The sequence below is a fragment of the Stegostoma tigrinum genome, chromosome 22 (assembly GCF_030684315.1).
Source record: "Stegostoma tigrinum isolate sSteTig4 chromosome 22, sSteTig4.hap1, whole genome shotgun sequence".
NCBI classification, from domain to species: Eukaryota; Metazoa; Chordata; class Chondrichthyes; order Orectolobiformes; family Stegostomatidae; genus Stegostoma; species Stegostoma tigrinum.
Genome location: NC_081375.1, coordinates 15,803,663 through 15,819,320, shown reverse-complemented (window position 1 = coordinate 15,819,320; position 15,658 = coordinate 15,803,663). Strand labels below are relative to the sequence as shown.

At 43.7% G+C, this 15,658-nt stretch overlaps 1 protein-coding gene across 4 annotated transcripts in view; it reads right to left on the bottom strand.

Moving 5' to 3' along the window:
• Window positions 1-15,658, bottom strand: part of LOC125463712 (CDP-diacylglycerol--glycerol-3-phosphate 3-phosphatidyltransferase, mitochondrial) — a 68,586-nt gene that overhangs the window by 24,147 nt on the left and 28,781 nt on the right. For all 4 annotated transcript variants that reach the window (XM_059653669.1, XM_048555309.2, XM_048555310.2 and 1 more), the window contains one exon: window positions 14,033-14,557. In XM_059653669.1, coding sequence (XP_059509652.1) covers window positions 14,033-14,557 — 525 coding nt within the window. The remainder of the gene's footprint in view (window positions 1-14,032; window positions 14,558-15,658) is intronic.

Here is a 15,658-nt window from a genome sequence, read left to right as displayed (position 1 = left end):
TCCTCAATAGCTTCTGGAGTAATTAAAATCAGGGATGCTGTAAAGCTAGGTATCACTTCACCTGACAAAGGAGCAATGCTCTGAAAGCTTGTGATTTAAAACAAAACTTTTGGACCATAACCTACTCTGAAAGTGTGTGATTTCAAATAAACCTGCCGGACTACTACTTGGTGTTGTCTGACTTCTGACTTTGTCCATGCCAGTCCAACACTGGCACCTCCACATCAAACAAGGTACAGCAACTGTCCTTCTGCTCACAGGTCCTTTCCTCCAGCACATTCCTTCCATCCTCACCTTCCTCTCAATCTTGTCTCCATATCCGCACAAAGGTTCCGCAAAAATCTTGAAATGGGGTCACACTGTGAGAATGACTGGGAAGCATTGCTCTAGAGGTTAGAATAAGGGCAGATATCCTGGAGGATGCAGGGCTGGAGATTGCAAAATATGGCGGGTCCAAATTTGACAATATGGTTATAGAGTCATAGAGCCATACAGCATGGGAATAGAACCTTAGGTCCAACTCGACCATTCCAACCAGATAACCTAAATTAATCTAGTCCCTTTGCCAGCAACTGGCCTATATCCTTTTAAACATTTCCTAATCATGTACCCATCCAAATGCCGTTTAAATGTTGTAATTGTACCAGCCTCCACCACTTCCTCTGGCAGCTCATTCCATACATGCTGCACCCTCTGCATGAAAAAGTTACCCCTTCGGTCCCTTTTAAATTTTTCGCCTCTCACCTTAAACCTATGCCCTCTAGTTTTGGGATCCCTACTCTGGGGAAAAGACGTCTATCAGGGAGACCAGAATTGACAGAAGAGTCCAACCAATATCTTATTCGGATGCAACATGACCTCCCGACTCCTTTACTCAATGCACTGACCAATAAAGACAAACATACCAAACTCCTTTTTCATTATCCTTTCTACTTGCGACTCCGCTTCCAAGGAACTACAAACCTGCACTCCAAGATTTCATTGTTCAGCAACATTCCCCAGGACCTTACCATTAAGTGTATAAGTACTGCCCTGACTTGCCTTTCCAAAATGCATTTATCTAAACTAAACTCCACTCTGTCACTCCTCAGCATTTCAGATGATGGTTCCTGTGTACTGTGAGGTAACTTTCTTTGCTGTCCACTGCACCACCAATTTTGGCATCATCTGCAAATTTACCAACCATACCTCCTATGTTTACATCCAATCATTTATGTAAATGATGGAAAGCAGTGGACCCAGCCCAATAATTGTGGCACACCACCTGTTCATAGACTGAACAGCAACCCTCCGCCACCACCTGCTACCTATGACCCAGTTCTATATCCAAAGAACTAGTTCTCTCTGTATTTCATGCTCTCTAACCTTGCTAACCACTCTACATGCAGAATCTTGTTGAACACTTTACTGAAATCCATACAAATCACGTCTGCCCTCTGCCTTCATTAATCCTCTTTGTTACTTTTTCAAAAAACTCAATCAAGTCATCGAATCACAATCTCCCATGCACAAAGCCATGCTGACTATGCCTAATCAATCCTTTCCTTTCCAAATACAGGTAAATCCTGTCCCTCATGTTCTCCTCCAACAACTTGCCCACCACAGATATCAGGCTCACAGGTCTATAGTTTCCTGGCTTTTCCTTACCACCCTTGTTAAATAGTGGCACTGCGTTAGCCAACCTCCAGTCTTCCGGCACCTCACCTGTGGCTATCGATGAAATAAATATCTCAGCAAGGGGCCCAACCAATCACTTCCCTAGCTTCCCACAAAATTCTAGGGTACACCTGATCAGATCCCAGGGATTTATCCAACTTTGTGTGTTTTAAGATGTCTAGCACCTCCTCCTCTGTAATATGGACATTTTTAAACAAGTCACTATTTATTTCCCCAAGTTCTCTGGCTTCCAACTTCCACAATAAACACTCATGCAAAATACTTGTTTAGTATCTCCCCCGTCTCCTGCAGTTCCACTCAAAGCCAGCACTGTTGATCTGTAAGGGGCCCTATTCTCTCTCTCGTTACTCTTTTGTCCTTAATATATTTGTACAATCTCTCTGGATTCCCCTTAACCTTATTTGCCAAAGCGATCTCATGTCCCCTTTTTGCTCTCCTGATTTCCCTTTTAAGTATACTTCTACTGCCTTTTACACTCTTCTAGGGATTCACCTGATCCCTGTTGTCTATACCTAACACAGGCTTGTTTCTTTTTCTTAACCAAAAACTCAATTTCTCCAGTCATCCAACATTCCCTACACCTACCAGCCTTACCCTTGACCTTAACAGGAACACACTGTCTCTAGACTCTCCTTGGAATAGTTTTGCTTCAAAAGCAACTAATTATCTGTGAAGTACTTTGGGCAGCCTGTGTTTGTGAAAGGCACCATATAAATACTAGATTTTGTTTTGATTAAGATTCAGTAATCTCCAAGCTAATTTTGGTTCTCACACCATCACAATGATCCCTCTCTCCTGTACACTGTATTACAACAGGGCAACAGAGGCAAAGCATTATTTATTACAGATCACTACTTATCTTGATGATATTATCAGTCAACCATCAGTAAACAACCCATAACATAATGATCCAACATACAACAACACATCAGTTGAGAGAAACAGGTTTAATAAACAAAATTGTCAAGTCTTCAGTAAATACTTTGGGGCTGCTCCCGAAAGAAAGATTGCTTTTACTTCTTAAATGTCACCTACCATGAGGGAAGTGGAGAGAACTTATCTCTCATGCTCCAATTCCCACAGACAGTTACAAGTCAAGTCAAAAGAGCGAGTCATTATTTCCAACCATTCCAAATCTATGCTGCCCCCAAACATCATCATCCCAGTCATATCAGGAGATCAGACAGATCAATTACAACCTTACATTCTAAACACTTGCAGATTGCAATTAGAGTGGTTTAGTGTTTACCTATTGTTCTGGATCCTTCATGTCTATTACTCATTTTCCCAAATTTGCACATTTCCCAACTACAGTCAAATTTTCTTTTCATAACTCCATCATTGGATTTGCTTAAATTCTTATGCTTGCTTTCTTTCTCTAAAACAACAGTTTGAGTTCCTATGTAGTTTCATAACTCATGGGCATGATGTGTTAAAACACTATCGTACATGGCAGAATTCAGGATTCACTGTAAGGGTGAGAAACTTGCATCAGAAACAACAGTGTTAAACTTAAATTAAGGCAATTACAAAGCAATGAGGGTGAAGTAGACTGCAATGAATTAGGAAAGTAGGTTGGCAGAATGGGATGGAAGGCATTTAAGTTTGTTCACATCCCAGCAAGGAAGGAGGATTCTTGGAAACCAAGCAAACAACTATGCTTCAGTGAGAATGTTAAGGATAATATTAAGTTGAAAGTCAAACATACAATATGGCAATGACTAGTGGCAAAAACATATTAAAAATGACAAAAAAGGACAAGGAATAAATAAAACTTAAGGGTAACTTAGTAAGTATTATCAAGATGGACTATAATTTTTTCCATAAAAGGTATGAAAAGGAAGAGGGGCACCAAAGTGGCAATAAGACTCACTAAAGAATGAGCTAGGGAATTAATAAAGGAGTAAGAGGAAATGGCACAGGATTTGAACAAATATTTCATATGAGCCTTCACTGTAGGAGACACTAACAGCATTCAAAAATTAGTAACAATAACAGGGGAAAAGGAGAGCAAAGAAATATAATTACTATCGGCAGAGAACGAGCATCAGAGAAACTAATGGGGTTAAAGGCTGGTATGTTCCCTGGACCACTGAGTTGCATCCTAGATCTTTACAGGAAATAGCTATAGAGACAGAGAGTGCATTGAATGTAAACTTCCGAGAATCCTTAGATTCCAGTAACATCTCAAATGATTGGAAACCACCTTATTCAAAAAAAAAGAGGAGAAATAGAACAGGTAATCAATTAAAGGCCAATTAGTATGATATCTGTCATTGGGAAAATATTAGAGTCCAATATATAGAATGGAGCAGTAGAACATTTAAAAATACATAATACAAACAAGCTTCACAGAAAGGAAACAAGCTTCACTTGGAAAGGAAATAGCGCCTGATCAAATGTACGAGAACCAAGGAGGTTCAAGCAAGATGGATAAAGGGGTACAACTAAATATACTTGGACTTCCAAAGGCATTCCATAAGGTACCACACTTTAGGATACTTAACAAATATCCATGGTGTTGGAGATAGAATACTGGCATGGATAGAGGATTAGCTAACCAATAGAAGAGAGAGAGTTGGGATAAGGAGATACAATTTCAGGATGGCAGTGAATAACTAGTGGAGTGCCATAGGGATCAGTGCTGTGTGGTACCATATGCAAAATTCACTGCAGCAATTCACAAAGGCTTCTTAGACAACACTTCCCAAGCCCATGACCACTACCAACAGAAGGACAGGAGTAGCAGATGCACGAGAACGACACCAACTGGATGTTTCAACCATCCTGGCTTGGAAATATATAATCATTCCTTCACTGTCGCTGGGTCAAATTTTGGAAATGTCTCCCTCATGGAATTACAGGTATACTACTCAAAATGGACTGCAGCAGGTATTTTCAAAGGCATTTGGGATGGGCATTAAATGTTGGTCCCGCCAGCAATGCTCACGTACCATGAATAAATAAAACGTTTATAAAAAGGACTCTGGAGGGATCCTTGTGCACAGAAAGCTAGCATACTGTTCAGCAGGTAATCATGGTGGAATGTCAGCCTTTATTTCAGAGGGAATGAAGTAAAGAAAGAGGAAAGTTTTGCTAAATCTTCAAGGCACTGATTGGACTATTCAAAAAACACAGAGTGGATTTGGTCCGCTTGCCCAAGGAACGCTATAGTGGCACTGCAGGCAGACCACAGAACGTTCACTCGGTTGATCCCGGGTATGGAAGGATTTGCATTGGAGGAGAGGTTGAGTATGTTTATCCAGTATTCATTGAAGTTTAGAAGCATAACAGGCAAAATCTGATACATAAGATTTTTAGGAGGGTTGACAGCATAGATGCAGAGAGGTTGAAAAGTCTAGAAGCAAAAGGTATCATCTCACAGTATGAAGTCACCCAATTAGGATAAAGATGAGGTAGCACAGTGGCTCAGTGGTTAGCACTGTTATCTCACAGCGCCAGAGACCCGGGTTTGATTCCAACCTCGGTCGACTGTCTGTGTGGAGTTTACATGCTCTCCCTGTGTCTGCGTGGGTTTCCACTGGGTGCTCCAGTTTCCTCCCACAGTCCAAAGATGCATAGGCTCGGAGGACTGGCCATTTTAAATTGCCCGTAGTGTTCATGGATGTGTAGATTAGGGGGGTGGGATGCTCTGTGGGTCAGTGTGGACCTATTGTATCGAAGGGCCTTTCCCACACGGTAGGGATTGTATTAAAAAATGAGGAATTTCTTCTCTCCAAGAGTAATAAATCTGTGGAATTCTTCAGAGTAGAGGGCTGTAGACAGTAGATCATACCAAAAGCTGACACAGACTGATTTTCAATCGCTAAGAAAATCAAGGATAATGGAGAAAAGGCAAGAAAGTAGAGTTGAGGATAATCAGATCAAACATAATCTCATTGAATGATGGAACAGGCTCAACGGGCTGAGAGGACTACTTCAGCTCCTACATTTCATGGATGACCTTCAAACCAGTCGTTACTACATCCCCCAATACACTAGTTGCTACCTAAATTGATCTGGTTATGAAAATGTCTGGTCTAGACCGGGAGTAGAGTGCAAATTCAATGGCGCCTTGAGTCCCTCTTCCGCACCTACACAGGCCCCAAACCCCACCTCTTCCTCCGTTACATCGATGACTGCATCGGCGCCGCCTCTTGCTCCCCAGAGGAGCTCGAACAGTTCATCCACTTCACCAACACTTTCCACCCCAACCTCAAGTTCACCTGGGCCATCTCCAACACATCCCTCACCTTCCTGGACCTCTCAGTCTCCATCTTAGGTAACCAGCTAGAAATTGATGTCCATTTCAAGCCCACCGACTCCCACAGCTACCTAGAATACACCTCCTCCCACCCACCCTCCTGCAAAAATTCCATCCCCTATTCCCAATTCCTCCACCTCCGCCGCATCTGCTCCCACGATGAGGCATTCCACTCCCGCACATCCCAGATGTCCAAGTTCTTCAAGGACCGCAACATTCCCCCCGCAGTAGTCGAGAACACCCTTGACCGCGTCTCCCACATTTCCCGCCACACATCCCGCACACCCCGCCCCTGCCACAACCGCCCCAAGAGGATCCCCCTCGTTCTCAGATACCAGCCCACCAACTTCCGAATACAACGCATCATCCTCCGACACTTCCGCCATCTACAATCCGACCCCACCACCCAAGACACTTTTTCATCCCCACCCTTGTCTGCCTTCCGGAAAGACCACTCTCTCCGTGACTCCCTTGTTCGCTCCACACTGCCCTCCAACCCCACCACACCGCTCTCCAAACCCACCACACCCTGCACCTTCCCCTGCAACTGCAGGAAGTGCTACACTTGCCCCTACACCTCCTCCCTCACCCCCATCCCAGGCCCCAAGATGACTTTCCATATTAAGCAGAGGTTCACCTGCTCATCTGCCAATGTGGTATACTGTATCCATTGTACCCGGTGTAGCTTCCTCTACATTGGGGAAACCAAGCGGAGGCTTGGGGACCGCTTCGCAGAACACTTCCGCTCGGTTCGCAATAAACAACTGCACCTCCCAGTCGCAAACCATTTTAACTTCCCCTCCCATTCTTTAGACGACATGTCCATCATGGGCCTCCTGCAGTGCCACAATGATGCCACCCGAAGGTTGCAGGAACAGCAACTCATATTCCGCTTGGGAACCCTGCAGCCCAATGGTATCAATGTGGACGTCACAAGCTTCAAAATCTCCCCTTCCCCCACTGCATCCCAAAACCAGCCCAGCCAGACTCCGCCTCCCTAACCTGTTCTTCCTCTCACCCATCCCTTCCTCCCACCTCAAGCCGCACCTCCATTTCCTACCTACTAACCACAGCCCGCCTCCTTGACCTGTCTGTCTTCCCTGGACTGACCTACCCCCTCCCTACCTCCCCACCTATACTCTCCTCTCCACCTATCTTCTTTTCTCTCCATCTTTGGTCCACCTCCCCCTCTCTCCCTATTTATTCCAGGACCCTCACCCCATCCCCCTCTCTGATGAAGGGTCTAGGCCCGAAACATCAGCTTTTGTGTTCCTGAGTTGCTGCTTGGCCTGCTGTGTTCATCCAGCTTCACACTTTGTTATCTTAGATTCTCCAGCATCTGCAGTTCCATTATCTCTGGCACCTTGATCTTTCAGCTTTATCAACAGAAGGCTGAAACCTTAATAAACTGCCATTCACCTTTTGTTTACTTTGAACATCTGTTTTTTTCAGATTTTGACACACGGTCTCGTTCTGGGTTACCATGATTACTTGGTAACAACTTGGCCAACATTTCTAGTCATGCAACTTCCTATCAATTCAATTAGCTAGGAGTTTAAAGAAGGTCATGTTAGGCAACACAAAACTTTGCAAGAGCATAACGGACCCTTGTCATGTCTCAGACAGAGAACCATTGACTAAAACAATGAACTCTAACCAGTTAAGGTCATAACTACTTGAATGCGTATAAAATTTACCCTGAATCCTCAGTGACAGATAGCTTTTAAAAATTTCCACACCCCAAAAAAGTGTAAAGGTTTTCTATGATTCCAAATCAAACCTGGCATTGCAAGATCTTTGCGGGAAAAAAACCTTGAAGCTGGGATGAGGCAAACAGTTTCAAGGTAATGCCTGATTTTTGAAGATTGGTTACTGACATTCCACAAAGGAACACAGCAGCCACTTCGTGCAGAGAAAATCCACAAACAGCATGGAGATAAGCTAAATAATTTGATGAACAAACAGACCTTTGAGTACAAGTTGAAAGTGCATTCGCAGGTAGATGGGATAATGAAGCTGATGTTTGGTACGCTTGCCTTTATTGGTCAGTGCACTGAGTATCAGAATTGGGAGATCACATTGCAGATGTACAGGTCATTGGTTCGGCCACTAATGGAAGACTGCGTTCAACTCTGGTGTCCCTGCTATAGAAAAAAAAATTGTAAAACTTGAAAGGGTGCAGAAAAAATTTACAAGGATGCTGCCAGGGTTGGAGGGTTTGAGTTATAGGGAGGGGCTGAATAGACTGGGGCCATTTTCAGTGAAGCATCAGAGGCTGAGCGGTGACTTTATAGAGGTTTATAATATCATAAAGGGCATGGATAGCGTGAATAGCCAAGGTCTTTTCCCTGGTGTAGCAGAGTCCAAAACTAGAGGGCATAGGTTTAAGGTGAGAGGGGAGAGATTTAAAAGGGACCTAAGGGGGCAACTTTTTCACTCAGAGGGTGGTGCACGTATGGAACGAGATGCCAAAGGAAGTGGAGGAGGCTGGTACAATAATAAAATTTAAAAGGCATCTGGATGGGTATATCAATAGAAAGGGTTTAGAGATATATGGGCCAAATGCTGGCAAATGGGACTAGATTAATTTAGGATATCTGGTCAGCATGGAAAAATTAAGCCCAAAAGGTTTGTTCCCGTGCTGAGCAACTCTGTGATTCTATAATATCAGATAATTCCATTTTAGTGAGGGATGTTGTTAACCATGACACCAGAAAGAAAGCCATTGTCCAACTTTGAATAGTGACATGTTTTTACATCCATCACAACTACTGCCCTTCTAATAAGCTAATTTCGATGATACAAAACCAGTCAAAATGGCAAAAATACTTTAATTTTAGACAGAAATTTTGTTTTAGTTGTTTAGCAGATATTTTAGTGTTTTATAGGTGTGTGTCCCAGCTTGGTTACCACCTTTTGTCGTGCATTGCGATTCCATACAGGGTGGTTGGGCTCTTTACAGACTGGTTGGGGAAAAAGCAAAGTCAAGAACACTCTTTAGGTTTAAACTTGAAAGTAGCGGTATCTATCATATTGTTACACTAATCACTATTATACATGGCAAACTATGACTTTTAGTTTGCATTCTCAATGGGACATTGGGGCGGCAACGGAGGCTCAGCGGTTAGCACTGCAGCCTCACAGCGCCAGGGACCCGGGTTTGATTCCACCCTCGGGCAACTGTCTGTGTGGAGTCTGCACATTCTCCCTGTGTCTGTGTGGGTTTCCTCCGGGTGCTCCGGTTTCCTCCCACAGTCCAAAGATGTGCAGGCTAGGTGGATTGACCATGCTAAATTGCCCATAGTGTTCAGGGGTGTGTGGGCTATAGGGGGATGGGTTTGGGTGGGATGCTCCAAAGTGCAGTGTGGACTTGTTGGGCCAAAGGGCCTGTTTCCACACTGTAGGGAATCTAATCCAATCTAATCAATGGGTCTCCAGAATCACCTATTTCAGTGTATCTTATTGAGACATTATTCTGGAGTATTGTAACTCCACCCACACATGGTATTTATACCCAGTGATTCAGTTCAATAACATCAAGACAAGGTTACTCCACGGTCTTAATCCCTCACAAAACATTCAGGTGTCTGGTATTTTTCTTCAGCAAAAATAAGAAATTGGCTTATGATTAAGAGCTACATTTAAAACAAACAAATTTACACAGATGGAGAAAGGTCCCGGATTGCAGATATTAAAGAATGCTTTAAAGTTATACAAGCCTGTTCGTAGACAATTTCACTGCTCTTGTCAGTAACAATAATCAATATCCCTGAGGTTGCTGCATTTTGTTCCCTCATAGCTTCTAACTTGCTTAAGCAAGTTGCTGCTGTCTCATGCACTGACCTCTACCCAGAGGAACCTGAATGGCCAACTTGTTAATACTTCTCCTAAGTCAAAGTGGGCCACGCTGTCACCAATGAACATCAAATCTTTCTTCTAGGGCTCTCAATGACCTCATTTTCTTTGATGGTCCTTCTTTGAAGGATTCCAACCTCTCAAACTGCTACCTACCTCCCAAATTACACAAACAGCACTGTCTCAGCAGATCCATCATTTCAGGCTATTCTTCATCCACCAAACCAATGTCATCTATCTCAGCTTGGTTGTTTCTCCTCTAGTCTAATCGCTTGCCCCTGCATTTAGGACTCTTTTGGCACACTCATCACTGGTCCTAACTCTCTTCCTTGTGCTACAGGCTTTCAATATCTGTATATCTCCATCTTCCTTCAGGATTGTCTGACAAATCTGTGCATCTTCCTTGAAGGGAGGTGCAATTAGTTGACCACCTGTCTCACACTGAACAAGCTCTCTTTCAACTCCACTCAATTCCTTAAAAAAAATGCTGTTATCTATTCCCACACGGATCATAACTTTTTTTCAGCTGTTTTTGGGATCTGTGTGTTATTCTTTGTTCCAGTCATACTCCGGCCTTCAATCTTACAACTTTTGACGTGCTACACTTGACGACTGCATTGCAGCTGTTTCCTGCTTTTGCCCTAACTGAAAACAATTAATTGACTTTGATCCACTTTCTACCCTTCTCTTAATTACATCACCATCACCTCCTTTTCCTTGATTTCTTTGAATGTATGCCCGAGAATAAGCTATGAATGTTTACTTTCAACCCAATGACTCTCATAGTGACATTGGCAACCAATCCTCACAGGCAACCAGAGAACATAATAGCTAGGAGCTCCAGTAGGCAAATCAGCCCCTTGCGCCTGCACCACTATTTAATACGATCATGCTAATCTCATCTCGGTCTCAACACCAATATTCCTGCCTGCCCCCCCGCCCCCCCGCACCCCCCCAACCCCTCCCCCCACCACCCACAACCCTTTAACATGTTACTAATTAAGAATCTGTCTGTCTCTCCTTCCCTTAAATTTATTCAGTGCCCCAGCATCCACCACATTCTAGGGTAGTGAATTCCTCTTCATCTGTTTTAAATCTGCCACCCCTTAGCCTAAAACTATGACCTCTCACTCTATCTATAAGGATGCTATACCCTTCTCCTAATTTCTCCATTGTTTTGTGCAACGTAGCCTTTCATACCAGTGCTTCCAGTAAATCATCCTTTCCTTCAACAGTGGATTGCCCCCAGTGCTCCGACTCCATCATAGTAAACAGGGCCCTCCAATGAGTCCACTTTATTTTCACAAATTCCTCTCATTTTTCCCCTCTTCCCAGAATGACAATAGGTTTCTCCTTGTCCTCACCTCCCAATGCATAAGTCTCCATATTTAACAGATCACCTCCAATCATCTCTCTCATTTCCATAATGATAAAATACTAATCGCACCCTCCCTTCTTCACTTTCAGCATCCCAAAGGGGCCATTTCCTCTACAACATCCAGGTCCACTCTTTAGACAACTCAATACCTTTCACGACCTTGAACTTTGTTCAATTTAGTATCGTGTATTCCCTTCTAGCAACAAGATACTGTCTATAAGGGGGAGAGAAAATCCTATCAATAGGAATGCTGTGTGAAAAACCACCATTCAATTCGCAACCTTGGCCATGTTGTCATTTTGATGCATAATTTTGCTGCCACTCTGTCCTTGGTTTGTTACTTTGTCCAAATATTGTAAGTTTAAGAAATTACCTGATTTTTCAAATCCTTTTCAAAAGCCTTCTTGACTCAACGTTGCATTCAACACGTTTAGATCATAATTGCTGCCACCATTTGTGTTGTGGTTTATTTTTGGTCACAGTTTTGATTTTCTCATTTCCCTTTTATGTCTTCGAATTTGTGCTCAGATCAGTTTTCCTGACATTCAGGCCACCTTGATAATATCTCTTCTTTCTTTCTTTGGTTCATTACTATTCCTATAGCCTTGCACCATAAAACATTTTAAGCAGTTAATCCCTCTTACCCTCCACACTATCACAAGCCTTCCCTTCTGTTCTTATACCCTCTCCTTCCCCTTTCAGATTCAACTCGTTAGATTTTTAATGTTTTCCAATTCTGATGACCGGTTAAACTCTCAAAGCATTAACACTGTCTTTCTCTTTCCACTGATGTTGCCCAACCTGCTAAGTATTTTCACCATTTTCTATTTTTGTTTTAGTTTGTAGAATTCAGAATTAATACAATGACAGTTGCTTGTTTTATCCCAGGCGCATTAGCCGGGACAACTGCTGGTCATTTAGAACGACACAAGGCATTCTTCTCTTTAAATGTCTCATCCCAAAGGAAAAGCCAACTGACAAAGAATGAGAAGGAAGTCAACATTTTTGTCCACCCTCTCTCTAGATGGAGTCGCAACAATCGACACAGGTAAACAAATTCTGAATAGCAGATTATGAAACTTAACAGAGAGGCCCAGAGTCGGACACAGGAGGTCAGTGTTTACAGATAGTCTGGAAATAAAGCAATTCCAAAAAAAGCAAGTCAGGCCCGAGAAGGGGCATCACATGCTTTATTTACTCACCCATACTCAAGCTTCCCCACACTCATCGGTGCCAGGATTTTTTTAGAGAAATGTCACTGAACTATAGGTAGTGGAATCTGGCTTGACTGTTAAACTATTTTCACAAACCATCCATGAAATCAAAAAGCGTAGCATTTAGCATCCAGGCTGTTACTGCCACGTGAACAAGTCCGTCTCTGTAAAGACTGTCGCACTTAGGGCATTTGTGAAAAATACCACCTTGAAATCAGCTCACAAGGAACTGTATAGTTACACCATAGAAACCGTTTCATGTTTAAGGTGTGACATGTATTATGTGGTCACAAGCCACTCTCTATCAACTAATATGTGACATTACACTACTGGCACAAGAAAAAATGTAAATCTGACTGTCATTACTTTAACCTAAACAGTTACCATGCAAAATGGAATCAATGTGGACTTCACCAGCTTCAAAATCCCCCCTTCCCCCACCGCATCCCAAAACCAGCCCAGTTCATCCCCTCCCCCCACTGCACCACACAACCAGCCCAGCCCTTCCCCTCCACCCACTGCATCCCAAAACCAGCCCAGCCTGTCTCTGCCTCCCTAACCTGTTCTTCCTCTCACCCATCCCTTCCTCTCACCCCAAGCCGCACCTCCATTTCCTACCTACTAACCTCATCCCACCTCCTTGACCTGTCCGTCTTCCCTGGACTGACCTATCCCCTCCCTACCTCCCCACATATAGTCTCCTGTCCACCCATCTTTTTTTCTCTCCATGTTCAGTCCGCCTCCCCCTCTCTCCCTATTTATTCCAGAACCCTCACCCCATCCCCCTCTCTGATGAAGGATCTAGGCCCGAAACACCAGCTTTTGTGCTCCTGAGATGCTGCTTGGCCTGCTGTGTTCATCCAGCTTCACACTTTATTACCATGCAAAATCTGTTAGTTAAAATAACTTTCTCAGAATAATGTGAAGCTGTTTACATGTTAAAATGACTGAAGGCACTTTAGGTGGCGATTATTTTTGGCGTTCCATGACTGTAGTTACACACACACATTCTGTACCAGCCACATCAGAAGAACAGCAGAAATATACTATCAATTCTGTTTCATGCAGTCCTTACTATGCAAGGAAGATGGCTGAGATAGACAGCATTACCTGCTCTGCTACAAAATCGCCAGAAAAGGTCACTAATTTAATAACTCATTCGAAAAACACTTATGATATTACTGCACTCTTTTAATGCTTTACTGAACTGGTCACCACATGTTAAATATTTGATTCCTCCAGTGGAAGTTCAGCCCACATTTATCAATGTAGAAATGAATTCCTGTAAAATCTAGGATGTCTTCATATGACAGATCTGAGGGCTGACAAAGCAAACCTATACAAGCACCAGTGATAATGGGAACTGCAGATGCTGGAGAATCCAAGATAATAAAATGTGAGGCTGGATGAACACAGCAGGCCCAGCAGCATCTCAGGAGCACAAAAGCTGACGTTTCGGGCCTAGACCCTTCATCAGAGAGCATCTGCTCTCTGATGAAGGGTCTAGGCCCGAAACGTCAGCTTTTGTGCTCCTGAGATGCTGCTGGGCCTGCTGTGTTCATCCAGCCTCACATTTTATTATCCTATACAAGCACCAACCCAGCTTCGAAGAAGTGTATGATGTTTACAAAAAAACACACTCACCTTTTGCATGAAAAGTCCAGCCTTTCCTGAAGTATTCATGTAGTCTTATTCTATCCTGCAGCCCATTCTGGTGCACTCTCCTGCAAAACTGTCTAGCAATGTAAACATAAGCATAAGGGATGGCTCCTGCTACACCCTTAGCACCGAAGAAGCCATTTACCTCTGGTGAAGCAAGCAGTATCTGATAATCCGCACTGGTACCCAAGATAAGATTCATGTATGCTTGAGTGAGGTTGAAATACCCTGAAGTCAAGCACATTTTAGAATCCGCCTCAGCTCTAGTCAGTAATGCTTCAGTCACTTGCTCATCTATCCTAATTTCAAATGGCTTCATTTGTATTATGGGATAGATCCAGGTATCTGTGTATTTCGGAGCTTGACCGTTGTCACTAGGTACTAACGACTGTTCAGAGTTGTTATCAGACAGGCACTTTATGTTGTTCCTGTGCTGCTGCTTGCTTCTTGCTTCATTTACCACAGCCATGATCCTTTTATTTGCTTCCGCACAGAAATCTTTTCGACTACCTGGAAAACAATTTTAAGATTGCAGTAAAATATCACTGCTTTTGCGATCAGCACATTTCTTAGTTTAACAAAGCAGACATGTGAATAATATCACATTAGAATTAACTAGAAATGAGAGGATTAGAATTCAAATTTGCAGATGTTCAGTAAAAAAATTGTAAATTCTGTATTTTAAAAATGGTATGAGTGAGAAATTAAATTATTTTCAAGGACTGAATAACCACCCACTGTCGGTTAGCGTCACCATATGGACTGCAGAGGCTTTAAAGAATGGCTCACCATCACTGTTTCAAGGGCAACTAGTAATGAGTAATGAATTCTAGCATTGCCAAGAATGTCAAAGTTCCTGGAATGATTAAAAGTGGCCAAACTTCTGAGTGAAAAACAAGATCTAACAAATGTTGTTCACCATTCTGGCATATTTTCTGATAACTAGTGGAAAACAGGACGAGGTCTTGAACAAACACAGAATGCAGGAGAAGCTCAGCAGGTCTGAAAGCATCTGAGAATGAGAAACAGAGATTTCAGTTGAGTACAACGGCTGTTCAAGTAAGCAATGCACAGTGAGAGAAGGGAGAAGTTGAACATTGCTGTGAGGAGGTCAGGGGACTGCTGGTCTAGGTGGGATTGGGGCGGAGGGGGAGTTCACATTTCTCAACCTGAGCTATGGAAAGGGTTGTTTGGGGGAGTGCAGGACTCTTTTCACCTAATGGTTTTTCTCAGGGCTGGGAAAAATGGAAGGATCCAGCCTTGACAGCTCAGCCACAGCCTCACCTGAGCCGTGTCAGGCCGGCACCACGACACCCGGGCCGTGTCAGGCCGCGATCACGACACCCGGGCCGTGTCAGGCCGCGATCATGACACCCGGGCCGTGTCAGGCCGCGATCACGACACCCGGGCCGTGTCAGGCCGCGATCACGACACCCGGGCCGTGTCAGGCCGCGATCATGACACCCGGGCCGTGTCAGGCCGCGATCACGACACCCGGGCCGTGTCAGGCCGCGATCACGACACCCGGGCCGTGTCAGGCCGCGATCATGACACCCGGGCCGTGTCAGGCCGCGATCACGACACCCGGGCCGTGTCAGACCGCGATCACAA